Source organism: Bufo gargarizans, chromosome 8 (genome assembly GCF_014858855.1).
Source record: "Bufo gargarizans isolate SCDJY-AF-19 chromosome 8, ASM1485885v1, whole genome shotgun sequence".
Taxonomy (NCBI): Eukaryota; Metazoa; Chordata; class Amphibia; order Anura; family Bufonidae; genus Bufo; species Bufo gargarizans.
Genome location: NC_058087.1, coordinates 114993142 through 115020699, shown reverse-complemented (window position 1 = coordinate 115020699; position 27558 = coordinate 114993142). Strand labels below are relative to the sequence as shown.

At 43.2% G+C, this 27558-nt stretch overlaps 1 protein-coding gene across 1 annotated transcript in view; it reads right to left on the bottom strand.

Annotated features, from left to right (window-relative positions):
* Positions 1–27558, bottom strand: part of WIPI2 (WD repeat domain, phosphoinositide interacting 2) — a 439829-nt gene that overhangs the window by 258264 nt on the left and 154007 nt on the right. Inside the window, exon 4 of the mRNA XM_044302641.1 lies at positions 15798–15894. Within this exon, the coding sequence (XP_044158576.1) occupies positions 15798–15894 (97 nt within the window). The remainder of the gene's footprint in view (positions 1–15797; positions 15895–27558) is intronic.

Below are 27558 nucleotides of genomic sequence, written 5' to 3'. Positions count from 1 at the left end.
GCACATCTGCGTTAGGCGGTCCGGAGGTGGTTAAAGGGTTTCAGTCATCATAAATTACGTTATGTAGCTGACTGACATTAGTGATGGACTAATGTCAGCAGTACATAACAGTGGGCTGTATAAGTCTCTGCCTGCCGCAGTTTTCTTAAAATAAACACTTTTAAAATATGCTAATGAGCCTCTAGATGCTATGAGGGCGTTGCTTCAGCACCTAGAGGCTCGGTCCACTCAATCTTTGGCACGCCCAGGTCCCGTTGATTGACTGGCGAGTTCTGCTCTTCGTCCAGTAAATCCAGCGCCTGCGCCGTCCAGTTTACTATTCGGTGCAGGTGCAGTGAGTGAAGGACGCGGTCCTGCTGCCGGCCTCACTCACTGTCACATGTACAATCTTTCCAAATGCAACATCTCTGTTTGACAAAATAAAACACTTCCTTCTCAAACACACACAGATACCTCCTGCCCTCTCTTATTCTCACCTATTCAAACTTTCTCTGCTTCTCCTTATTGCTGGTGATATCTTTCCAAATCCAGGCCCCCTCAGCAAATCCCCACTATCATCTCCATGTCCCACTACAAATTTCCTTCTACAACCCTTTAAACCTAATAACCATTTCTCTGCTCCCTGCTCCTTTGGTTCCTCTTGGAGGAGCATTATGGAATGCATGCTCTGTCTGTAACTGTCCTACATTCATGACCTCTTCATCTCTCAAAACTTTTCTTTCTGGGTCTCACAGAAACATGGCTGACACCCTCTGATAAATCTTCCCCTCCATTACGCTCACCTAATTTGAAGTACACTCTGTTCGCATCTACTCTCCCTCCAACCTTCAGGTAGCCATCATTTACCGACCCCCAGGCCCAGCCACCGTTTTTCTTGACCACTTCAACACCTCGCTAATACACTTTCTTTCTGCCGACATCCCCACTATCATCATAGGTGACTTCAACATCCCTATTGACACCTGCCACTCGGCCACCTCTAAACTCCTATCGCTCTCTTCTTCCTTTGGCCTATCACAGTGGTCTTCAGCTCCCACCCACAGAGATGGTCACACTCTGGATCTTATCTTTACAAGCCTCTGCTCCCTATCTAACATTTCTAATTCGCCTCTCCCCCTATCCGACCACAACCTACTCACCTTCTCTTCATTGGTCTCTTCTGCTGCTCCCCCGGTCCACACACTAGCACACCCCTGCAGGAACCTTAAACATATCGACTTTTGCTTGCTTTCTGACTCTCTTTTCCCACTCTCTACCATCTGTTCCCTCCCAACAATAAGTACAGCTCTGGACACTGTTGCCCCCCTCACACACAAAAAAACCCGAAAAAATTAACAGACAACCCTGGGACACCAACCTGACCAAAAAACTCAATACAAGCTTCCAGGGCTGCTGAGCGGCGATGGAAGAAATCCCATTCTAAAGATCATTTCACTGCATACAAGCAATCCCTCTTTACATTCAAATCCTCACTCGCTGATGCAAAACAGGCCTACTTCTCATCTCTCATATCTTCCCTGGCTCACAGCCCTAAACAAATTTTTAACACTTTTAATTCCTTTCTATGTCCACCCTCTCCTCTCATCTCAGCTGAGGACTTTGCCAAATACTTCAAACAAAAGATAGTCAACATCAAAGAAAGCTTCAGTACACAGTCCCCACAGACCCTCCACAAAACTGCTCAGTCCTCTGCTCCCAAAACCAGCTTCTCCACCATTACAGAAGAAAAACTCTCAACTCTACTCTCCAGATGACATCTCACCACCTGTGCACTTGACCCAATCCCATCCCACCTCATCCCTAACCTCACCAGTGTTTATCCTAGCCCTAACTCATCTCTTCAACCTATCACTAACCTCTGGGGTCTTCCCCTCTGCTTTTAAACATGCTACCATTACACCCATCCTCAAAAAGCCTTCATTTGACCCATCTTCTTTGTCCAGTTATCGCCCCATATCACTTCTTCCGTATGCCTCAAAGCTTATTGAACAACATGTCCATTCTGAACTGTCCTCTCACCTCTCCTCCTGCTCCCACTTTGACCACCTACAATCTGGCTTCCGACCCCACCATTCGGCTGAGACTGCCCTTACCAAAGTCACCAATGACCTACTAATAGCCAAAACCAAGAAACAATACTCTGTCCTCCTTCTCCTTGACCTGTCTTCTGCCTTCGACACTGGTGACCACTCCCTTCTGTTGCAAACTCTCTCATCTCTTGGCATCACTGACCTGGCCCTCTCCTGGATCACATCATACCTCACAGAACGGACATTTTGCTTGTCTCATTCCCTCTTTGTTTGTGTCCCGCAAGGTTTTGTCCTAGGACCCCTGCTCTTCTCTATCTACACTTTTGGCCTGGGACAGCTCATAGAGTCCCATGGCTTTCAGTATCACTCTTATGCTGACGACACACAAATCTACCTCTTTGGTCCAGACATCACCACCTTACTATCCAGAATCCCACAATGCCTATTTTCCATATCATCCTTCTTCGCCTCTCGCCTTCTAAAACTTAACATGGATAAAACAGAACTCATCATCTTTCCCCACATAATAATAATGTACCACATAGCCAGTACTTGCCATATATTCCTGCAGCTCCTTTAATGTTGCTGTAGGCCTCTTGGTAGCCTCCCAGACCAGTTTTCTTCTCGTCTTTTCATCAATTTTGGAGGAACGTCCAGTTCTTGGTAATGTCACTGTTGTGCCATATTTTCCCCACTTGATGATTACTGTGTTCCATGGTATATCTAATGCCTTTGAAATTCTTTTGCACCCTTCTCCTGACTGCGACTAAGCCATGGTCCACAAAGAGCTTCCAAATCATCAGAGGGATCTCATTGTTAAAAGGTATCAAACTGTAGGATGCGACTAAGAATTTCAGGAAAGACCAACTAGAGCAGATGAACGTTATTTGGGGTTAATCAGAGGCACTTTAAATGATGGCAGGTGTATGCTGACCCCTATTTAACACGATGTTGAATGTGATTGCTTAATTCTGAACACAGCTACATCCCCAGTTATGCAACCACATTATTATTATTTTTTGTTTTTTGTTTTCTTCCCTGCACCTAAAAGATTTCAGTTTGTTTTTCAATTGAGTGGTACAGTTTATAGGTCACATTAACCCCTTAAGGACCTTGGACGAGTATACTCGTCCTGGAGCAACGGCACGTAGCGCTCCAGGACGAGTATACTCGTCCTGGTATTAAACTGTCACCATGTCTGCAGACATGGTGACAGCGCTGAGTGCCGGCTGTTACACACAGCCAGGCACCCAGGCTCAATGCCGAGGGGGTCCTGTGACCCACCAATATAGGCGATCGCTGCAAACGGCAGGTCAACTCAGACCTGCGGTTTGCAGCGCTTTATATAGTTTCTGATCCCTGCGGTCCCTGACCCCCCCCCCCCCCCCGAAATAATTTATGTGGCGGGGTGCAGGGGGGGGGGGGGCGGTTTGTGGGCGGTGCGGCAGTTGCGGGAGGCAGGCGGTGCGGCAGGCCTCCCACTGAATTTTCATTGGTGGGTCAGTGGCATACCAGACTGTCAGCACATTGCTGACACTCTGGTATAAACGGCTGACATCGCTGCTAGCCGTTTCACCCTTTCCATACCGCGGTCCGTAAGTCAGGAGGCTCCCCCGCTCTACCATCAGGGGGCTGCTGTGCCTTTGCAGCCCCCAGATGGATGGGGGGACAGAGGGAGGGAGCTCCCCTCCTTCCCCTTCCCTGTCTGCTCAGTTGTGGCAGACGGGGAAGGTTCCCATGGCAACAGGACGCCTTCTCAGGCGTCCTGCTGTCCATGGTGCTGAACAGATCTATGCTAAAAGCATAGATCTGTTCAGTGTAAGTAAAATACAGTACAATACTATATATATATTGAACTGTACTGTATTATACATACATCAGACCCACTGGATCTTCAAGAACCAAGTGGGTCTGGGTCCAAAAAAAAAAAAAAAAAAAAAAAGGGAAAAAAGTAAAGATAATAAAAACTAATTTATCACTGAATAAAAATTAAAAAAATAAAATACACTACACATATTAGGTATTGCCGCATCCGTAACGACCTGATCTATAAAACGGTCATGTTACTTTCCCCGCACGGTGAACGCTATAAAAAAATAAAAACATCAGGAAATTGAAATTTTGCCCACCTTACTTCCCAAAAAGGTACTAAAAGTGATCAAAAGAGTTGCATTTACGCTGAAATAGTACCAATCAAAGTCACCTCATCCCGCAAAAAATGGGCCCCTACATGAGACAATGGCCCAAAAAATAAAAAAAACTATGGGGACACTATAACATGATTTTTTTTTTGTTTCAAAAATGATATTATTGTGTAAAACTTACATAAATAAAAAAAAGTATACATATTAGGTATCGCCGCGTCCGTATCGACTAGCTCTATAATAATATCACATGAGCTAACCCCTCAGATGAACACTGTAAAAAATAAAAACTGTGTTAAATAAACAATTTTTGTCACCTTGCATCACAAAAAGTGTAATAGCAAGCCATCAAAAAATCATATGCACCCCAAAATAGCACCAATCAAACCGTCATCTCATCCCGCAAAAATCATACCTTACCCAAGATAATGGCCCAAAAACTGAAAAAACTATGGTTCTTAGACTATGGAAACACTAAAACATTTCAAAAATGAAATCAATGTGTAAAATTTACATAAATAAAAAAAAATGTATACATATTAGGTATCGCCGCGTCCGTATCGACTGGCTCTATAAAAATATCACATGACCTAACCCCTCAGGTGAACACAGTAAAAAAATAAAAATAAAAACGGTGTAAAAAAAGCCATTTTTTTTTCATCTTGTTACAAAAAGTGTAATAGCAAGCAATCAAAAAGTCATATGCACCCCAAAATAGTGCCAATAACAGTCATCTCATCCCACAAAAAATATGACCCTACTTTAGATATTCGCCCAAAAACTGAAAAAACTTTGGCTCTCAGACTATGGAGACACTAAAACATATTTTTTTTGTTTCAAACATGAAATCATTGTGTAAAACTTACATAAATAAATAAATTGTATACATATTAGGTATCGCCGCGTCCATGACAACCTGCTCTATAAAAATATCACATGATCTAACCTGTCAGATGAAATTCGGAAATTTCATCTCTATTTGCCAATAACTCTTGTAAAACACCTAAAGGGTTAACAACGTTTGTAAAATCAGTTTTGAATACCTTGAGGAGTGTTGTTTCTTAGATGGAGTCACTTTTATGGAGTTTCTACTCTAGGGGTGCATCAGGGGGGCTTCAAATGGGACATGGTGTCCAAAAAAACCTGTCTAGCAAAATCTGCCTTTCCAAAACCGTATGGCATTCCTTTCCTTCTGTGTCCTACCGTGTGCCCGTACAGTGGTTTAAGACCACATACGGGGCGTTTCAGTAAACTACAGAATCAGAGCCATAAATAATGAGTTTTGTTTGGCTGTTAACCCTTGCTTTGTAACTGGAAAAATAATTAAAATGGAAAATATGCCAAAAAGTGAAATTTTGAAATTCTATCTGTATTTTCCATTAATTCTTGTGGAACACCAAAAGGGTTAAAGTTTATAAAATCAGTTTTGAATACCTTGAGGGGTGTAGTTTCTAGAATGGTGTGATTTTTGTTTGGATTCTATTATATAAGCCTCACAAAGTGACTTCAGACCTGAATTGGTCCCTAAAAATTGGGTTTTTGAAAAGTTCAGAACAATTATAAGATTTGCTTCCAAACTTCTAAGCCTTGTAACATCCCCAAAATATAAAATATAATTTCCAAAATGATGCAAACATGAAGTAGACATATGGGGAATGTAAAGTAATAAATATGTTTGGAGGTATTACTATGTATTATAGAAGTAGAGAAATTGAAACTTGGAAATTTGTAATTTTTTACTTCATTTTTGGCAAATTTGGTATTTTTGTATAAATATATATTTTTTTTTACTTCATTTTATCAGTGTCATGAAGTACAATATGTGCCGAAAAAACAAACTCAGAATGGCCTGGATAAGTTAAAGAGTTTTAAAGTTATCACCACTTAAAGTGACATTGGTCAGATTTGCAAAAAATGGACTGGTCCTTAAGGTGAAAAGGTGAAAATTAGCCAGATCCTTAAGGTGATAAAGGTGGAAAAAGTTCTGAAAATATTTATCTTTATCTAATTTTTTTACAGAACAGAAACCTGACATTTTAACAGGGGTGTTTAGACTTTTTATATTTAATATATATATATTTTCGTGAAAGTCCGGGTTCAGGTTCGGTGTTCGTCGCTTTCATGGCGCTTTATGAAAGGCTGCAAAGCAGCCAATCAACAAGCGTCATACTACTTGCCCCAAGAGGCCATCGAAGCCATGCCTACTATTGGCATGGCTGTGATTGGCCAGTGCAGCATGTGACCCAGCCTCTATTTAAGCTGGAGTCACGTAGCGCCGCACGTCACTCTGCTCTGAACAGTGTAGGGAGAGGTTGCAGCTGCAACTGTTAGGGCGAGATTAGGCAGTGATTAACTCCTCCAAAACACTTAAGTCAGTGATCGATCTACAGCTGTGGATTATTGAACTGCTGCTATTCAAGTGCTCACTGTTTTTAGGCTGCCCAGAGCGTTTTTCAGTCACTATTTTCTGGGGTGATCGGCGGCCATTTTGTGTCTTGTGGTGCGCCAGCACAAGCTGCCACCAAGTTCATTTAACCATCAATAGTGTGGTTATTTTTTGGCTATATCCTACATCAGGGGCAAGCTGTCACCAAGTCCATTTAACCATCAATCGTGTGGTTATTTTTTGGCTATATCCTACATCAGGGGCAAGCTGTCACCAACTCCATTTAACCATCAATAGTGAGGTTATTCTTTGGCTATATCCTACATCAGGGGCTTGGCTGTGCTTGCTATTTTATTGAGGGGTAAAATAAAATTGCCAAAATAGCAGTATCCTAAATCTGGTGTTTCAGCTGTGGCCAGCCAATTGTAATACTGTCTGCTGTCTGGCAAAGGATATATTTTTGTTCTAGGTTGAAATACAATTCCCAACTTAGCAATTTCCTAAACTAGTGGTTTCTGCTGTAGCAGGGCTACTTTAAATCTATTCATTAAAAGGGTATATTAGATTGAAGGTGCGGATAGTGTCATTCTCAATAACTTCACACGCACGCTACTGTGCATTTCCAAGTCTAATTCTGTCTGTAAACGTATACCTGTCACCCAGCGCCTAAATAATAGGCCTCAAATTTATATTCAGCTAAATCTGTGGTTATTGCTGAGGCTGGTCAAGTTATTTTGGGTCCGTCAAAGCACAGTTTTTGTTCTGGGTTGAAATACAATTCCCAATTTAGCAATTCTTTATATTCAGCTAAATCTGTCATTACTGCTGTTACTGTATTAGGCTGCTTTCACACTAGCGTTCGGTATTCCGTTCGTGAGCTCCGTTTGAAGGAGCTCACGAGCGGACCCGAACGCAGCCGTCCAGCCCTGATGCAGTCTGAATGGAGGCGGATCCGCTCAGACTGCATCAGTCTGGCGGCGTTCAGCCTCCGCTCCGCTCGCCTCCGCACGGACAGGCGGACAGCTGAACGCTGCTTGCAGGGTTCGGGTGTCCGCCTGGCCGTGCGGAGGCGTGCGGATCCGTACGGATCCGTCCAGACTTTCAATGTAAGTCAATGGGGACGGATCCGTTTGAAGATGCCACAATGTGGCTCAATCTTCAAGCGGATCCGTCCCCCATTGACTTTACATTGAAAGTCTGGACGGATCCGTACTAGGCTATTTTCACACTTAGCTTTTTTTTGCTAAAATAATGCAGACGGATCCGTACTGAACGGAGCCTCCGTCTGCATTATTATGGGCGGATCCGTTCTGAACGGATCCGCCCGAACGCTAGTGTGAAAGTAGCCTTAGTGTAATACGGTACCTAAATAGATAGCCAGACAGTGTTAGGTGTCTGTAAAAAAAGGCCTGGATTTGAATTCAATACATTGGGCCAAATAACATTTTTCTTATTGTGGTGAACGGTAACAATGAGGAAAACATCTAGTAAAGGACGCGGACATGGTCGTGGTGATGGTAGTGGACCCTCTGGTGCTGAGAGAGGACGTGGCCGTTCTACCACAGCCACACCTCCTAGCGTACCAACTACCTCAGGTCCCAGTATCCGCCAGAATTTACGGCGATATTTGGTGGGGCCCAATGCTGTTCTAAGGATGGTAATGCCTGAGTAGATACAGGCATTAGTAAATTGGGTGGCCGACAGTGGATGCAGAACGTTCACATTATCTCCCACCCAGTCTTCTGCAGAAAGCGCACAGATGGCGCCTGAAAACCAAGCCCATCAGTCTGTCACATCACCCCCATGCATACCAGAGAAACTGTCTGAGCCTCAAATTATGCAGCAGTCTCTTATGCTGTTTGAAGACTCTGTTGGCAGGGTTTCCCAAGGGCATCCACCTAGCCCTTCCCCAGCGGTGGAAGACATAGAATGCACTGATGCACAACCACTTATGTTTCCTGATGAGGACATGGGAATACCACCTCAGCACGTCTCTGATGATGACGAAACACAGGTGCCAACTGCTGCGTCTTTCTGCAGTGTGCAGACTGAACAGGAGGTCAGGGATCAAGACTGGGTGGAAGACGATGCAGGGGACGATGAGGTCCTAGACCCCACATGGAATGAAGGTCGTACCACTGACTTTCACAGTTCGAAGGAAGAGGCAGTGGTGAGACCGAGCCAACAGCGTAGCAAAAGAGGGAGCAGTGGGCAAAAGCAGAACACCCGCTGCCAAGAGACTCCGCCTGCTACTGACCGCCGCCATCTGGGACCGAGCACCCCAAAGGCAGCTTCAAGGAGTTCCCTGGCATGGCACTTTTTCAAACAATGTGCTGACGACAAGACCCGAGTGGTTTGCACGCTGTGCCATCAGAGCCTGAAGCGAGGCATTAACGTTCTGAACCTTAGCACAACCTGCATGACCAGGCACCTGCATTAAAAGCATGAACTGCAGTGGAGTAAACACCTTAAAAACAAGGAAGTCACTCAGGCTCCCCCTGCTACCTCTTCTGCTGCTGCCGCCTCGGCCTCTTCCTCCGCCTCTGGAGGAACGTTGGCACCTGCTGCCCAGCAAACAGGGGATGTACCACCAACACCACCACCTCTGTCACTAAGCATCTCAACCATGTCACACGGCAGCGTTCAGCTCTCCATCTCACAAACATTTGAGAAAAGCATAAATTCCCACCTAGCCACCCTCGATCCCTGGCCCTGAATGCCAGCATTTCTAAACTACTGGCCTATGAAATGCTGTCATTTAGGCTGGTGGACACAGACAGCTTCAAACAGCTCATGTCGCTTGCTGTCCCACAGTATGTTGTTCCCAGCCGGCACTACTTCTCCAAGAGAGCCGTGCCTTCCCTGCACAACCAAGTATCCGATAAAATCGAGTGTGCACTGCGCAACGCCATCTGTGGCAAGGTCCACCTAACCACATATACGTGGACCAGTAAGCACAGACAGGGATGATATATCTCCTTAACTGCACACTGGGTAAATGTAGTGGCGGCTAGGCCCCAGGCGGAGAGCTGTTTGGCGCATGTCCAACGGCCGCCAAGGATCGCAGGGCAACATTCTTTGCCTCCTCCTCCTACTCGGCTTCCTCCTCCTCTTCTTCCACCTGCTCATCCAGTCAGCCACACACCTTCACCACCAACTTCAGCACAGCCCGGGGTAAACGTCAGCAGGCCATTCTGAAACTCCAATGTTTGGGGGACAGGCCCCACACCGCACAGGAGTTGTGGCGGGGTATAGAACAACAGACCGACTAGAGGTTGCTGCCGGTGAACCTCAAACCCAGCCTGGTGGTGTGCGATAATGGGCGAAGTCTCGTTGCAGCCTTGGGACTAGCCGGCTTGACGCACATCCCTTGCCTGGCGCATGTGCTGAATTTTGTGGTGCAGTAGTTCATTCACAACTACCCCGACATGTCAGAGCTGCTGCATAAAGTGCGGGCCGTCTGTTCACGCTTCCGGCATTCACATCCTGCAGCTGCTCGCCTGTCTGCGCTACAGCGTAACTTCGGCCTTCCCGCTCACCGCCTCATTTGCGACGTACCCATCAGGTGGAACTCTACCTTGCACAGGGGTCATTTATAGCACTTTCAGGCCAGTCTCTTATAAGTGACTCAGAGGGAGGTTTTTTGCAACAGCAGAGGCCAGGTACAAATGTGGCCAGCCAGGGCCCACTACTGGAGGATGAGGTGGAGGAGGATGAGGATGAAGCATGGTCACAGCGGGGTGGCACCCAACGCAGCTCGGGCCCATCACTGGTGCGTGGCTGGGGGGAAACGCAGGACGATGACGATACACCTCCCACAGAGACCAGCTTGTCCTTACCTCTGGGCAGCCTGGCACACATGAGCGACTACATGCTGCAGTGCCTGGGCAACGACAGCAGAGTTGCCCACATTTTAACGTGTGCGGACTACTGGGTTGCCACCCTGCTGGATCCACGGTACAAAGACAATGTGCCCACCTTACTTCCTGCACTGGAGCGTGATAGGAAGATGCGCGAGTACAAGCGCACGTTGGTAGACGCGCTACTGAGAGCATTCACAAATGTCACTGGGGAACAAGTGGAAGCCCAAGGCAGAGGAGGAGCAAGAGGTCGCCAACGCAGCTGTGTCACGGCCAGCTCCTCTGAGGGCAGGGTTAGCATGGCAGAGATGTGGAAAAGTTTTGTCAACACGCCACAGCTAAGTGCACCACCACCTGATATGGAACGTGTTAGCAGGAGGCAACATTTCACTAACATGGTGGAACAGTACGTGTGCACACCCCTCCACGTACTGACTGATGGTTCGGCCCAATTCAACTTCTGGGTCTCCAAATTGTCCACGTGGCCAGAGCTAGCCTTTTATGCCTTGGAGGTGCTGGCCTGCCCGGCGGCCAGCGTTTTGTCTGAACGTGTATTCAGCATGGCAGGGGGCGTCATTACAGACAAACGCAGCCGCCTGTCTACAGCCAATGTGGACAAGCTGACGTTCATAAAAATGAACCAGGCATGGATCCCACAGGACCTATCCATCCCTTGTGCAAATTAGACATTTACTACCTCCCCTTACCCATATATTATTGTACTCCAGGGCACTTCCTCATTCAATCCTATTTTTATTTTACCATTATATTGCGGGGCAACCCAAAGTTGAATGAACCTCTCCTCTGTCTGGGTGCCGGGGCCTAAAAATATCAGACAGTGGCCTGTTCCAGTGTTGGGTGAGGTAAAGTATGATTCTCTGCTATGACATGAAGACTGATTCTCTGCTGACATGAAGCCAGATTCTCTGTTATGGGACCTCTCTCCTCAGCCTGGGTGCCGGGGCCTAAATATCTGACAATGGACTGTTCCAGTGGTGGGTGATGCGAAGTATGATTCTGTGCTATGACATGAAGACTGATTCTCTGCTGACATGAAGCCAGATTCTCTGTTATGGGACCTCTCTCCTCTGCCTGGGTGCCAGGGCCTAAATATCTGACAATGGACTGTTACAGTGGTGGGTGACGTGAAGCATGATTCTCTGCTATGACATGAAGACTGATTCTTTGCTAACATGAAGCCAGATTCTCTGTTATGGGACCTCTCTCCTCAGCCTGGGTGCCGGGGCCTAAATATCTGACAATGGACTGTTCCAGTGGTGGGTGACGTGAAGCCGGATTCTATACTATGACATGAAGACTGATTTTCTGCTGAGTCGCTGACATGAAGCCTGAATCTCTGTTATGGGACCTCTCTCCTCTGTCTGGGTGCTGGGGCCTAAATTATATGACAATGGACTGTTCCAATGTTGGGTGACGTGAAGCATGATTCTCTGCTATGACATGAAGACTGATTCTCTGCTGACATGAAGCGAGATTCTCTGCTATGGGACCTCTCTCCAATTGATATTGGTTTATTTTTATTAATTTTATTTTTATTAATTTCCCTATCCACATTTGTTTGCAGGGGATTTAACTACATTTTGCTGCCTTTTGCAGCCCTCTAGCCCTTTCCTGGGCTGTTTTACAGCCTTTTTAGTGCCGAAAAGTTCGGGTTCCCATTGACTTCAATGGGGTTCGGGTTCGGGACGAAGTTAGGGTCGGGTTCGGATCCCGAACATTTCCGGGAAGTTCGGCCGAACTTCTCAAACCCGAATATCCAGGTGTTCGCTCAACTCTAGCCATCATTACTTTAAGAAATGAAGGTCAGTCAGTCAGTCCGAAAAATTGGGAAAACTTTGAAAGTAAGGGCTATTTGACCATGAAAGAGAGTGATGGGGTGCTACGCTAGATGACCTGGCCTCCACAGTCACCGGACCTGAACCCAATCGAGATGGTTTGTGGTGAGTTGGACCGCAGAGAGAAGGCAAAAGGGCCAAGAAGTGCTAAGCATCTCTGGGAACTCCTTCAAGACTGTTGGAAGACCATTTCAGGTGACTACCTCTTGAAGCTCATCAAGAGAATGCCAAGAGTGTGCAAAGCAGTAATCAAAGTAAAAGGTGGCTACTTTGAAGAACCTAGAATATGACATATTTTCAGTTGTTTCACACTTGTTTGTTATATATATAATTCCACATGTGTTAATTCATAGTTTTGATGCCTTCATAGTCATAAATACAAAGAAAACTCTGAATGAGAAGGTGTGTCCAAACTTGCTTTTGGTCTGTACTGTATATATATATATATATATATATATATATATATATATATATAGATATATATAGTAGGAAAGCGCAAGGGACCATCATTGGAAGATATGTGTCACCGATGTTCCTGGCCTCGGTGAGGTAAGAGCCGATAATTTTAAGTGTCAGCGGCAGCTAGTGCAGACTGACACTATTGGCTATTTAGTGTGGCTGTAAAGCTGATCCGGGCCGGTTCTTACTGGGAGCAGCCAAAGTGCAGGGTGGGTGGCTGTTCCCCACGTTTCAGGCCGGGTTTTGTTTAGGGATATAAAACCCAGCCAGCAGTCTCAGCTGGTGTGGATTATCCTCCATCTGACAGTGGAGCTTTGTCAGTCTCTGTGTTGGAGCCTGAGAGTTTGGGCCGGGATTAAGGCCGGCTATCTTGTTTGGATGAAAGTACGTGGATTTCTGTTTCACCCAAGGTGACAGTTTTTTCCTTGAAACTGACTTTTTGTTGTCACTTTCCTTATGTGTGAATAAAAAACGGAAATGTTTAAGTCAAAGACGTTGTCGTTGCCTCTATACTGCGTCCGCAAGCCTGTCTGCCAGAGCAAATATGTTTGTACATTTATTTTCACGATGTATCACTTTTTATCTATACTTTTATACTAATTGCTTTTGTTAAATCAATTTTTATGTGGGTGTGTATATATACCCATACTTGAGAACCATTTCTGTTATCATCACTGCTTGAGAAAGATCCCACTGAGTGGATTGAAACGTTGCGTTTTTTTCTGGTGAAAACACTATTTTTGGAAGTGCCGTGGAATCTTGTCAGTATATACACTCACCTAAAGGATTATCAGGAACACCTGTTCTATTTATCATTAATGAGATTATCTAGTCAACCAATCACATGGCAGTTGCTTCAATGCATGTAGGGTTGTGGTCCTAGTCAAGACAATCTCCTGAACTCCAAACTGAATGTCAGAATGGGAAAGAAAGGTGATTTAAGCAATTTTGAGCGTGGCATGGTTGTTGGTGCCAGACGGGCCATTCTGAGTATTTCACAATCTGCTCAGTTACTGGGATTTTCACGCACTTGTTGGCCCTTTTGCCTTCCCTCTGCGGTCCAGCTCACCCCAAACCATCTCCATTGGGTTCAGGTTCGGTGACTGCGGAGGCCAGGTCATCTGGCGCAGCACACCGTCACTCTCCTTCATGGTCAAATAGACCTTACTTTCAGAGTTTTCCCAATTTTTCAGACTGACTGACTGACCTTCATTTCTTAAAGTAACGATGGCCACTCGTTTTTCTTTACTTAGATGCTTTTTTCTTGCCATAATACACATTCTAACAGTCTATTCAGTAGGACTATCAGCTGTGTATCCACCTGACTTCTCGTCAACGTAACTGATGGTCCCAACCCCATTTATAAGGCAAGAAATCCCACTTATTAAACCTGACAGGGCACACCTGTGAAGTGAAAACCATTTCAGGTGACTACCTCTTGAAGCTCATCAAGAGAATGCCAAGAGTGTGCAAAGCAGTAATCAAAGCAAAAGGTGGCTACTTTGAAGAACCTAGAATATGACATATTTTCAGTTGTTTCATACTTTTTTGTTATGTATATAATTCCACGTGTTAATTCATAGTTTTGATGCCTTCAGTGTGAATCTACAATTTTCATAGTCATGAAAATAAAGAAAACTCTTTGAATGAGAAGGTGTGTCCAAACTTTTGGTCTGTACTTTGTGTATGTATGTATGTATATATATATATATATATATATATATATATATATATATATATATACACACACATACACATACACACAATTATATTTATTTGTGCCGAATATGCCAAAATTGTGGATAATAAAAAGAATCATAATTATAATAAATCAATCACGTGATCATGTATTTCTGTATATGGTTTTATCATTTATTTTAATTTTTTTGGGCGTATCGAAGGCAGCATTGTACAGATCAGGCCCGTGCAGGCGCCCGTTGATTCTGATGCTGCCTGTCGTTTTCTGGGATATAACTATTGCGGCACGACCTGCGACATCACGTGACTTAGCGGCTAATCATGTGACTAGTTAGTCACGTGATGACCTGCATCACGTGAGTGCAGCCTCTAATGTGCACATTGTTTAGAGACTGGTGAATGCATTTAACTTTTTATTTGACAAGGTCTGGATTGGTTGAACGGGGTATTTAATGTGTGCCATACAGTGATGACACCACCCCCTGGGCGAAGAATCACTGCACTTGTGTCGTGACTGGGGCCATCCTAGTGGGGCAAATACTTGGTGGACTGTGCCATTTATCTCCACTACACCAAACAAGAAAATCTTTATTTCAAGGAACTAAAACTAATCGGATGTACAAATACAGGTTGATTCAAAAAGAATGGTGCAAATATACAAAAACACACATCATGGGCATCGCCATGTCTAAATGGTTGAATTTGCTTTGCTTCACCTCCCACAAAAAAATTAAATATAAATGATCAAAAAGTCACTCCCTATATGATCAATGAAAAGTACAGATCACTCAGCAAAAAATAAGCCCTCACACAGATCCATACACATAACGTCAAAAAAGTTATAGGGGTTAGAATATAGCATTGAAAATAAAGAAATAATTTTTGTCAAGGTTTTTATTTTTTTCAGTATTAAAACTTAAGAAAAACTTAAAAAACATAATAGTACTGACCTGGAGAATGAAAGTAACAGGTTGTAAAAACAAAACCCAATTTCACCTTCGTTTAGATTTTTTTACAGCTCCTCACTAGATCGTATGTAATATTTAACTGTAAAATTAAAAAGTGCAACTTGTCCCGCAAAAAACAAGCCATCATACAGCTATGTGAACAAGAAAATATAAAAGTTATGGGCCCGGAAAGGCAAGGAATAAAAAACAAAAACACAAAAATGAAAAAAAGAAAAACGGGGATGAAAGAGATCATTTTTCAAGATTAGAATTTGTTTACTTTAACTACAGACCTTTACTTTTTTCACCATCCTTTTTGAATGACCCTGTATAATGCCAAGGTGTACAGAGCATAAATGAATAGCAATATTTTACTTTGACTTTGGGTAATCGGCACAACACATTTTAGACACATACCTGCAGGGTTTGGGGGTGTTTCTCGGATAGTGTGCAGAACTTTCATGTCTCTTATATTGTGTATATACAGTGATTCTTCCAAACATACAATCAGTCTCTGGTGAAATAAAAAGATAGAGGAAAATATCAGAAAATACTAGAAATGTTTCAAAATACAAGTGTGATAAAATTATAAAAAAATAATGGGTTGCCCACTGTGTCACCCCTAAGGAATAGTTATTGGACGTTAAGGATCTTAATAGAACTTACAAAAGATCCCTTTTGTGGAAAGAAGCACTGTCTTTAAAATCAGATATATTTTGTGCCGGGCACATTATAAGAAAAAACAGAGGAGTTCTCCTAGCCATTAGAAACACTGTAACCTTTTCTTTGACTTCCCTTACTACTGATTTAAGGAGGAGATATATCATACTAGTGGGTCTTGTCAACAATGTCCAATATACACTGGTTACTGTAAATGACCCTAACCGCAGACAAGTGCACTTTTTTGAATTGGGTGTTTCAGAAGGTAAAGTCAAACAGGGAAATTTTATAAACTGTGGTGACTTTAACACAATCCTGGATGCAACTTGGGATACCACACCTACATCCCAATGGAGCACTGATAACTTAGTGCAGATAATCCACAGATAACATGTCTAGGATATCTGGCGCATACAGCATGGCTCTGAAAAATACTTTTCACTCTCATCCTTTTAATACATACTCTAGGATAGACTTGTTCCTAGTTGGCAGTTCTCTGCTCCAAAATGTTTCCTCCTCTACGATTGAAACTATTACATGGTCTGATAATGCTGCCATCACTGACCCTAGAAGAGGCTTATATTCACCCTGCCTCATCTCTATGGAGGGATAATGCCTTTTCATAGCTCACTTCATATAGAGAGGAAATTTGCAGGGCTATAACAGCATATTTCCAACTGAACTCTGGCTCATTATCAAAAAAAACTGATACCTGCAGAATGCCTATAAGGCGTATATTCAGGGTGTTTTTATTAAATTGGGTCAATAGGAAAAAAGAGACAGGGAGAAGCGTCTTACCGAGAAGTACCAAATGCTCCAAAACATTGAGGCTCTGAACAAAAAATTACCTTCCCCTCACTATCATACTCAGATCCGCCAGCTGAGAATTACAATGAACAAATGCCTTTTATACTCATACAAAAAACTGATGTGAACACTAAATGCACAATACTATTCTCAAAACAATAATTGCGGCAAGCTATTAGCTAAAAGGACAAAACAGAAGGCTCTAAATTCGAGAATTCCATTCTTGTTTCACTCAACAGGATCTCATAAGTTGTACGACCCAAAAAGACATAGCAATCTGATTTCAGGAATATTATTTGTCCCTTTATAATTTGAAGGCTAATGGGACCATGCCCCCTTCTCAATCGGACATATCATATTTTTTAAGAAAATGATCCCTCCCATAATTATCCCCCGATCAAGTCAATACACTGAACCCCCTATAACAGAGAATTAAATATTACACACCATTAAAAGGTGTTGTCCGGGTTCAGAGCTGAACCCGGACATACCTCCATTGTCACCCCGGCAGCTCCATGACTTGAGCATCAGAGCAGTTCATGATCCGATGCTCTCCTTTGCCCTACGCTAAATCGCGCATTTTTTGGAGATCCGGTGACGTACCGGGGCTCTCCATGGGGCTGCGAGGAAGCCCGGTGATGTCACCAGCACTGATGGGCGGGATTTAGCACCATTCTTGTCAGTAAAACAGCTAGGGCAGAGCTAAATCCTGCCCATCGGAAGTTTCCGCCCGGCAGTGTGCTATTGAAAACAAAAGAGACCTTGCCCTGCGCGATTTAGTGCAGGGCAAGGGAGCGCAGCGGCGCATGAGATGCTCCGATGCTAGCCTCAGGGGGGCTGCCTGGGTGAAAATAAGGGTATGTCCAGGTTCAGCTCTGAACCCGGACAACCCCTTTAAAAATCTCCCTTTACATAAGGCTCCTGGCCCAGATGGCCTCTCCAATATTTACTTTTAAGCCTATAAAGATATATTAAACCCACACATGCTTAACATATTCTCAGAAGTAATTTCTAGAGGTTCCTTTGATTAGGAAATGTTAGAGGCCACCATAGTAACCCTCCCCAAACCAGGAAAGGACCCGAGTTGTCCCCAAAACTTCTGCCCAATATCCCTTCTTAACACGAATGTAAAAATATTTTCCAAGCTCATAGCCTCTAGAATCACACTTCCCCTTATTATACATTCAGATCAAGCTGAATTTGTCAAAGGTAGGCAAGCCTCAGACAACACCAGGCGCCTCCTGTATCTTATTGACCAGACAGAACAATCCAAATACCCTGCACTCTTAGTTGCTATGGACGCTGAAAAAGCATTCGACTGTATTAACTTGTCCTTCAATTTTTTAGTCTTGATCATTTGGGATCCACTGGTTATCTCACCGATGCCATTAAAACACTATACCGTACCCCATTAATTAAGATGGGGCCTACACTGGAGGCATTGTTAAAGCTAAGGGCGGTTAAAAAGATTATATACACCATGGGGGACATTTATTTAGCTGGGGATAACATGGGGTCATTATGAAAGCTGAGGACACTATAAAAAAATTATATACACTGTGGGGGACATTTATTTAGCTGAGGGTTTACATGGGGGCATTATTAATGCTGGGGGCAATATAAAAAAATTATATACACTGTGGGGGACATTTATTTAGCTGGGGGCCTACATGGGGGACATTATTTTAGCTGGGGGCCTACTATCCTGTGGGTGTTCTCGGAAGAATGGGTCTAGAAATAACTGCCAATCAAATTCATCCATTTTTCATGTGTGTTTTTTAAGTGATGGCCATAAAAAACTGATGGTCGTGTGCATGAGGCTTTATTATAAACTAAACCTTGTGAAGTCACAGATACTCCCACTTAATATCAAGGCCCAGATACATGGACATCTCAAACAGAAATACACATTTCATTGGCAATCTTCATCCATAAAATATCTAGAAATCTATTTAATCCCCTTGAAGCAATCCTTATATAAAACCAATTACCTCCCACAACTAAAGTCCATAGAACAGGAATTAAAGCGTTACTGTACCCTAGAAATCTCATGGATTGGCTACGTAACATCTTGTAAAAGGTCTACACTACTTCTACAAATTTCTCTACATCTTTAGTACTCTACCCATTTTGCCACCTGAGAGCTTCTTTCAGAAAGCGAATCAGTTATTAAACACTTTTATTTGGCATTCTTCAAAACGTAGAATAGCAGCCCAAATAATACAGAGACATAAGCATTGCAGAAGCCTAGGCCTGCCACACATCTACGATTACTTTTTGGACACTCAAATGGCACAAATGAAGTGATGAGGACACCTCCCTTATTTGGGTACAAATGGAACAATCCACTGTACTATTGGGCTCTTTAAAATCTCTACTGAGAGCATCTCTGACCCACACATTTCCAAGCTTCCAAAAACCTACCGCTATGGTCAGTTTCTCACTAAAGCACTGGAAAATACCCCATATGAAAGCTCCTGGAACTACTCTTAATTTTACTTAATGGGCTCCATTAAGAGATTTGGAACTTTTCATTTCCCATTTGGATCTGTGCGCCTGGGAGGTGAAGGGATTGGACTTTGCTTCCCTGCTTTTTCAAGGGATAACACTTAAACCTTTCCTTTCGCTCATGCAAACGTATGATATCCCTAAACATGACTTTTTCTAATACCAAAAAATTGAGCAGGCTCGATCCCTTCTCAACCTTGGCATGTGCCAAAATATTCCTGATGTGGAAGTGGTGTTCAGGCACAATAACAGGACATACACCTTTGTATGATCTTTTGGGTGAGAAAGCTAAATTTCAAAAGACATCACCCTTATTGTCTTGGAATCTTCCAGGAGTCTTCACAGAGTACTGGAGAGGCTGTGGGGGTCGAAGAACCCTTTTCCACATTTTGATGGGTAGTCCACACCTCACTCAAATATGGCAATCATGTCTCCCCCTCCCCATCAATGGCACTTTTTTTTTATAGGCTTAGAAGATATTCCAATACATGGGTGAGTAATCAGCGCACACATATGTCTTGCTGCAAAATTAGCAATCGCCCATCATTGGAAATCCCCTGTGATACCCTGCATGGTGGAAATTAGGTCAAGGATAGTCAAGACATGCTTATATGAAAGGATTATGGCCCTTAAAAATTAATAAATCACTGTATAGGTAAATTTGAGAGGCGTTGGGCGGCCTGGATAGTAACATAGTTTATAAGACTGAAAAAAGACATCTATCCATCTAGTTCAGCCTGTCTCTTTTACCTAAGCCTTACGTCTGATGGTCTGGCGCGCCTGGAGGAAGACTGAGAGGAGGACTAGGAGAACTATTGGTAGTAATATTATGAGGTATGGTTTTACATCCATCATATTTTCCAATGCAGTTTAAACATTGTTCATGCATATCAAAGGACGATGCTTGAGTTCTAATCTGAGGTTTTATTTTGTATTATTTTCTTTTGGACCAAATAATATGAAGATAGGCGCTAAAACAAAATAAATTTTACTTTATTAGGTATTCTGTATTAAAATAAAGGGTGTCCACCTATCAGTGCCACGGTCAACACTGACTAATATTTGATTTTTAATAGTTGAAAACAACCTACATCTATATCCAGGACATTAACCCGGAAGGTGCGTAGGTCTCACAAACTAGACCCACCAACACATAAGGGGGCTCAATTCACCACAGGGTCCAATGCAAGCAACCCAGGTGAAAAAACTATCTGGGAGGATCCCTGGTGCTGTAAAAACCACCAGGTAACACTCCTAACAGTGAGTGTAGGCGCGCATACACTCACTGCACCAAGATAGTAACGGTGCAGGACTGTGACAGAGCATTAACCATTACTCCAAAAGTGGTGTATGGAGCAAGGATTGCACTGACACACTCCTTTATGTTATCAGCTCAACGCGTTTCCATGCATAAATGCTGCACTTCATCAGGAGCTGTGTGCACCATACTTCATCAAAGCCCACAGCCTCTGCATTGATGTTAGACAGAGGCGGTAGATAACATGGAACAGTAGAGTACCCTGCCTAACACCGAGTCCCTCTAGTGTGAGGTACGGTGTTTTGAACAACAGACCACTGTCCTGCCTAAAGCTAAACACCTCTAGGTTGAGGCGTAGCGTGCTAGTGTGCAATCACATCGGCGCTGTAATGGCCGCCAATTACAGCGCCGATGTGATTGCACACTAGCACGCTACGCCTCAACCTAGAGGTGTTTAGCTTTAGGCAGGACAGTGGTCTGTTGTTCAAAACACCGTACCTCACACTAGAGGGACTCGGTGTTAGGCAGGGTACTCTACTGTTCCATGTTATCTACCGCCTCTGTCTAACATCAATGCAGAGGCTGTGGGCTTTGATGAAGTATGGTGCACACAGCTCCTGATGAAGTTCAGCATTTATGCATGGAAACGCGTTGAGCTGATAACATAAAGGAGTGTGTCAGTGCAATCCTTGCTCCATACACCACTTTTGGAGTAATGGTTAATGCTCTGTCACAGTCCTGCACCGTTACTATCTTGGTGCAGTGAGTGTATGCGCGCCTACACTCACTGTTAGGAGTGTTACCTGGTGGTTTTTACAGCACCAGGGATCCTCCCAGATAGTTTTTTCACCCGGGTTGCTTGCATTGGACCCTGTGGTGAATTGAGCCCCCTTATGTGTTGGTGGGTCTAGTTTGTGAGACCTACACACCTTCCGGGTTAATGTCCTGGATATAGATGTAGGTTGTTTTCAACTATTAAAAATCAAATATTAGTCAGTGTTGACCGTGGCACTGATAGGTGGACACCCTTTATTTTAATACAGAATACCTAATAAAGTAAAATTTATTTAGTTTTAGCGCCTATCTTCATATTATTTGGTTCAAGTGTATAAATAGGCGTATATCCAGTATACCACAATAGTTTTTTATTTTCTTTTGGTGTAAAAATGTAAAACACGAGACAGACTTGTATAACATAAGCAGACTGTAACATCAATCATATTTTTTTGTATATGAGATAATTCTGTACAAGTTTTGACAAAAAAAAAATAAAGATAAAAAAAATAATGGTTTGAAACAATATAGAAGGTCATTATTTAGAGTACTATATTGTATAAATATGCTGAATTAGACGAAAGCAAAAATGTATTTGAAGAGAAATGTTTAAAAATTACCACCCCAATTTTAACCTTTTCTAACCCAGGCAGGTTTTCACCTTCCTGCCTGACCAATTTTTGCAAAGCTGACATATCCCTTTATGTGGTTACAACTTTGAAATAGTCTTATGTAGGGGCTCATATTTTGCGGGATGAAATGGCGGTTTGATTGGTACCATTTTGGGGTAGATAAGACTTTTTAATTGCTTAGTATCACACTTTTTGTGATTCAAGCTGTTTTGACACTGTTTTTATTTATTTCTACGGCGTTCACCTCACTGGATGAATCACTGAATCATGTGATATTTTTATATAGCCTATCGATACGGATGCGGCGATACCTAATATGTCTATTTTTCTTTTTTTCTCCCTATTTTTTACAATTTTATACAACTTACCGTAATCATGGGAAAACTTTTTATTTTTGTCCCACTGTGGCACTTCAACTTTTGGGGTTCAGATCCCCTCTGCAATGCATTACAATACATATGTCAGTTTATTACCAGTGTCATACACTGACAGCCTGCCTGTAAGAAGGCAAGAACCGATGCCTGTGGAAGGCACCAGTGTGCAGCAGCGGGAAGGAGTGAAGAAGCCCGGCGCACGTACCTGCTTGTGGGGACAGAATCGCAGGCACGGGGAGCTGGGCTAACAAAAAGCAGAATGTAATGATTTGCAAATTTCAATAACCCATATTTTATTCACAATAGAACATACAGTGGAGGAAATAATTATTTGACCCCTCACTGATTTTGTAAGTTTGTCCAATGACAAAGAAATGAAAAGTCTCAGAACAGTATCATTTCAATGGTAGGTTTATTGTAACAGTGGCAGATAGCACATCAAAAGGAAAATCAAAAAAATAACTTTAAATAAAAGATAGCAACTGATTTGCATTTCATTGAGTGAAATAAGTATTTGAACCCTCTAACAAAAAAAGACTTAATACTTGGTGGAAAAACCCTTGTTTGCAAGCACAGAGGTCAAACGTTTCTTGTAATTGATGACCAAGTTTGCGCACATTTTAGGAGGAATGTTGGTCCACTCCTCTTTGCAGATCATCTCTAAATCCCTAAGGTTTCGAGGCTGTCTCTGTGCAACTCTGAGCTTGAGCTCCCTCCATAGGTTTTCGATTGGATTAAGGTCCGGAGACTGACTAGGCCACTCCATGACCTTAATGTGCTTCTTCTTGAGCCACTCCTTTGTTGCCTTTGCTGTATGTTTTGGGTCATTGTCGTGCTGGAACACCCATCCACGACCCATTTTCAGTTTCCTGGCAGAGGGAAGGAGGTTGTCGCTCAGGATTTCACGATACATGGCTCCGTCCATTTTCCCGTTTATGCGAATAAGTTGTCCTGTGCCCTTAGCAGAAAAACACCCCCAAAGCAAAATGTTTCCACCCCCATGCTTGACGGTGGGGACGGTGTTTTGGGGGTCATAGGCAGCATTTTTCTTCCTCCAAACACAGCGAGTTGAGTTAATGCCAAAGAGCTCTATTTTGGTCTCATCAGACCACAGCACCTTCTCCCAGTCACTCTCTGAATCATTCAGGTGTTCATTGGCAAACTTCAGACGGGCCTGCACATGTGCCTTCCTGAGCAGGGGGACCTTGCGAGCCCTGCAGGATTTTAATCCATTGCGGTGTAATGTGTTTTCAATGGTTTTCTTGGTGACTGTGGTCCCTGCTAATTTGAGGTCATTAACTAACTCCTCCCGTGTAGTTCTAGGATGCTTTTTCACCTTTCTCAGAACCATTGACACCCCACGAGGTGAGATCTTGCGTGGAGCCCCAGAGCGAGGTCGATTGATGGTCATTTTGTGCTCCTTCCATTTTCGAACAATCGCACCAACAGTTGTCACCTTCTCTCCCAGCTTCTTGCTAATGGTTTTGTAGCCCATTCCAGCCTTGTGCAGGTCTACAATTTTGTCTCTGACATCCTTGGACAGCTATTTGGTCTTTCCCATGTTGGAGAGTTTGGAGTCTGCTTGATTGATTGATTCTGTGGACAGGTGTCTTTTATACAGGTGACTAGTTAAGACAGGTGTCCTTAATGAGGGTGACTAATTGAGTAGAAGTGTCTAACCACTCTGTGGGAGCCAGAACTCTTAATGGTTTGTAGGGGTTCAAATACTTATTTCACTCAATGAAATGCAAATCAGTTGCTATCTTTTATTTAAAGTTATTTTTTCGATTTTCCTTTTGATGTGCTATCTGCCACTGTTACAATAAACCTACCATTGAAATGATACTGTTCTGAGACTTTTCATTTCTTTGTCATTGGACAAACTTACAAAATCAGTGAGGGGTCAAATAATTATTTCCTCCACTGTATATCAGATGTTGAAGGCGAGACATTTTACCATACTCCGTTCTACTGATTTCCAACTCATAATACTCCATTGCAAAAGGGACGTACAAGTCAGTTCACCTTCCAAAAGAACAAGAGTACTAAATCTCCCCATAATATGGTTCTCTGAATCAGCCATGCAAGCCAGTTCTCCTTACAAAAGGAGAGTAGCTAGTGTCTCAGGAAAAAATTGCCCAGGTTAGCCAGGCCTAATTTTGCAAAACTGACATATCTCACTTTATGTGGTAATAACTTTGGAACGCCTTTACTTATCCAAGTCATTCAGAGATTGTTTTCTCGTGACACATTGTACTTCATGATAGTCATAAATTTGAGTCAATATATTTCACCTTTATTTATGAAAAAAATCCCAAATTTACCCAAAATTTTGAAAAATTCGCAATTTTCTAAATTTCAATTTCTCTGCTTTTAAAACAGAAAGTGATACCTCATAAAATATTTATTACTTAACATACCCCATATGTCTACTTTATGTTGGCATCATTTTGGAAATGTCATTTTATTTTTTTTAGGACGTTAGAAGGCTTAGAAATTTAGAAGCAATTCTTCAGAAGAAAATTGCCAAAACCCACTTTTTAAGGTCTGAAGTCACTTTGTGGGGCTTACATAGTAGTTACCCCCATAAATGACCCCATTGTAGAAACTACACCCCTCATGTTACTTAAAACCGATTTTACAAACTTTGTTAACCCTTTAGGCGTTCCATAAGAATTAAAGGAAAATGGAGATCATATTTTTTAATTTCACTTTTTGGGCAGATTTTCCATTTTAATCCAATTTTTTCTTTAACACATCGATGGTTAACAGCCAAACAAAACTCAATATTCATTACCCAGATTCTGCGGTTTACAGAAACACCCCACATGTGGTCATAAACTGCTGTATGGGCACACGGCAGGGCGCAGGAGAAAAGGAACTCCACATGGTTTTTAGATGCCATGTCCCATTTGAAGCCCCCTGATGCACCCTTACAGTAGAAACTCCCAAGAAGTGATCCCATTTTGGAAACTAGGGGATAAGGTGCCAGTTTAATTGCTACTATTTTTGGGTACTAGGGCTGCAGTAAACGAATATTTTTGTAATCGAGTATTCTATCGATTATATTTCTCGATTCATCGAGTAATCTAATAAGAAAAAGCTACTTAAAGTAACGTACGTAATTAGGTATGTATAAAGTTATTGGTTTGAAGGGGTTAATAACTTTATACATGCCTAATGCCAAGGTGCTTCCATTAACCCCTCCAAACCAATAACTTTATACATGTGCCGGCCATATCCCACAGGGTCCCCCTCCTCCCCCCCCCCATCATTGGTGGCAGTTTGCAGTTCCGATCGGAGCCCCAGCAGTGTAATGCTGGGGCTCCGATCGGTTACCATGGCAGCCAGGAGTCACGCTACTGAAGCCCTGGCTGCCATGGTATGTTAGTGAGCAAAGAGCAGCGCATTATACTCACGAGCGCTGTGGCCGCCGGTCGCTCCTTCTTCTGTCTGTGCGGCGGATTGCTAATGCTTACAGCATTAGCAATGCGCCGCACAGACTTATGAGAAGGAGCGACCGCCGGCCACAGCGCACGTGAGTATAATGCGCTGCTCTCTGCTCACTAACATACCATGGCAGCCAGGACTTAAGCAGCGTCCTGGCTGCCATGGTAACCGATCGGAGCCCCAGCATTACACTGCTGGGGCTCCGATCGGAACTGACACTGCCACCAATGATTGGGGGGAGGAGGGGGACCCTGTGGGATATGGCCGGCACATTCATTGGTGGCGCAGTGGCCACAGTCCCTCCCCTCCCCTCCTCCTCCTACTCAGTCCCTCCCCTCCTCCTTCTACTTGGTCTTCAGCGGCACAGTGGGGAGGGAGAGACTCCCTCCTCCTCCCTCAGCTGTGCCGGCCGCTCAGTCCTGCCTCTCTGGCCTCCGGAGGACACGGAAGCGATGAGTGAGACGCTTAATTTCACTCCCGCTCCGTGATCACGTGATCTGAACGATTCCTCGATGCAGGGAAACTGCATCGATGAATTTTTTGACTCGATTTAATCGAGTTATTCGAATAATCGTTTCAGCCCTATTGGGTACATATGATTTTTTGATCATTCATTATAACACTTTATGGGGCAAGGTGACCAAAAAAATGGGTTGTTTTAGCACAGTTTCTATTTATTTATTTTTACAGCATTCACCTGAAGGGTTCAGTCAAGTGACATTTTTATAGAGCAGATTGTTACGGACTTGGCGATACCTAATATGTATACTTTTTCTTATTTATTAAAGTTTTACACAATAATAGCATTTTTGAAACAAAAAAATTATGTATTAATCTGTCCATGTTCCGAGAGCTATATTTTTTTTATTTTTTGAGAGATTTTTTTATGTAGGGGCTCATTTTTTGCGGGATGAGGTGACGGTTTTATTGGTACCATTTAGTGGGACATACGCTTTTTTGATCACTTGGTGTTGCACTTTTTGTGATGTAAAGTGACAAAAATTGATTGTTTTGACAGTTTTTTTTTTCTTTTTTTTACGGTGTTCACCCGAGGGGTTAGGTCATGTGATATTTTTATAGAGCTGTTTTTTACGGACGCGGCAATACCAAATATGTCTGTTTTATTTGTTTCACTTTAAAACAATAATAGCATTTTTAAAACCATAAAAATGATATTTTAGTGTCTCCATGTTCTAAGAGGTTTTTTTTTACATGTGAAACCTTTTATTTTATTTTTTCAACACTTTATTTTTTTATTTTACACTTTTCGTCCCCCATAAGGTCATACAAGACCTCTGGGGGACATTTACTTCACTTTTTCTATTTTTTTTTCACTGTTGATTTCTCCTGTAACTGGGGCTGACATAGTAGCCCCAGTTACAGGAGAAATGCACCCCCCAGAGAGGCTGTACAGCGCAATACTGCGCTGTACAGCCTCAGAGCAGGGCTGATCGAGGTCTGTGAGAGACCTCACACAGCTCCTGCACGCTCCGGTCCCGGCGGTCACATGACCGCCGGGGCCGGAACAGGAAGCGCTGTGTATGCAGCGATCCAGAAGGCAAGGACACCTGGGCACTGTCCCTGCCTTCTCTCTGGGTTGCCCTGCTGTCACTGACAGCGGGCAACCCGATTAGCAGCTGCACGATTAGCGTGCAGCTGCAGTTTCTGAACGGACGTTCAGAAACGTCCGTTCAGAAATAGAGGTCCACCCATAG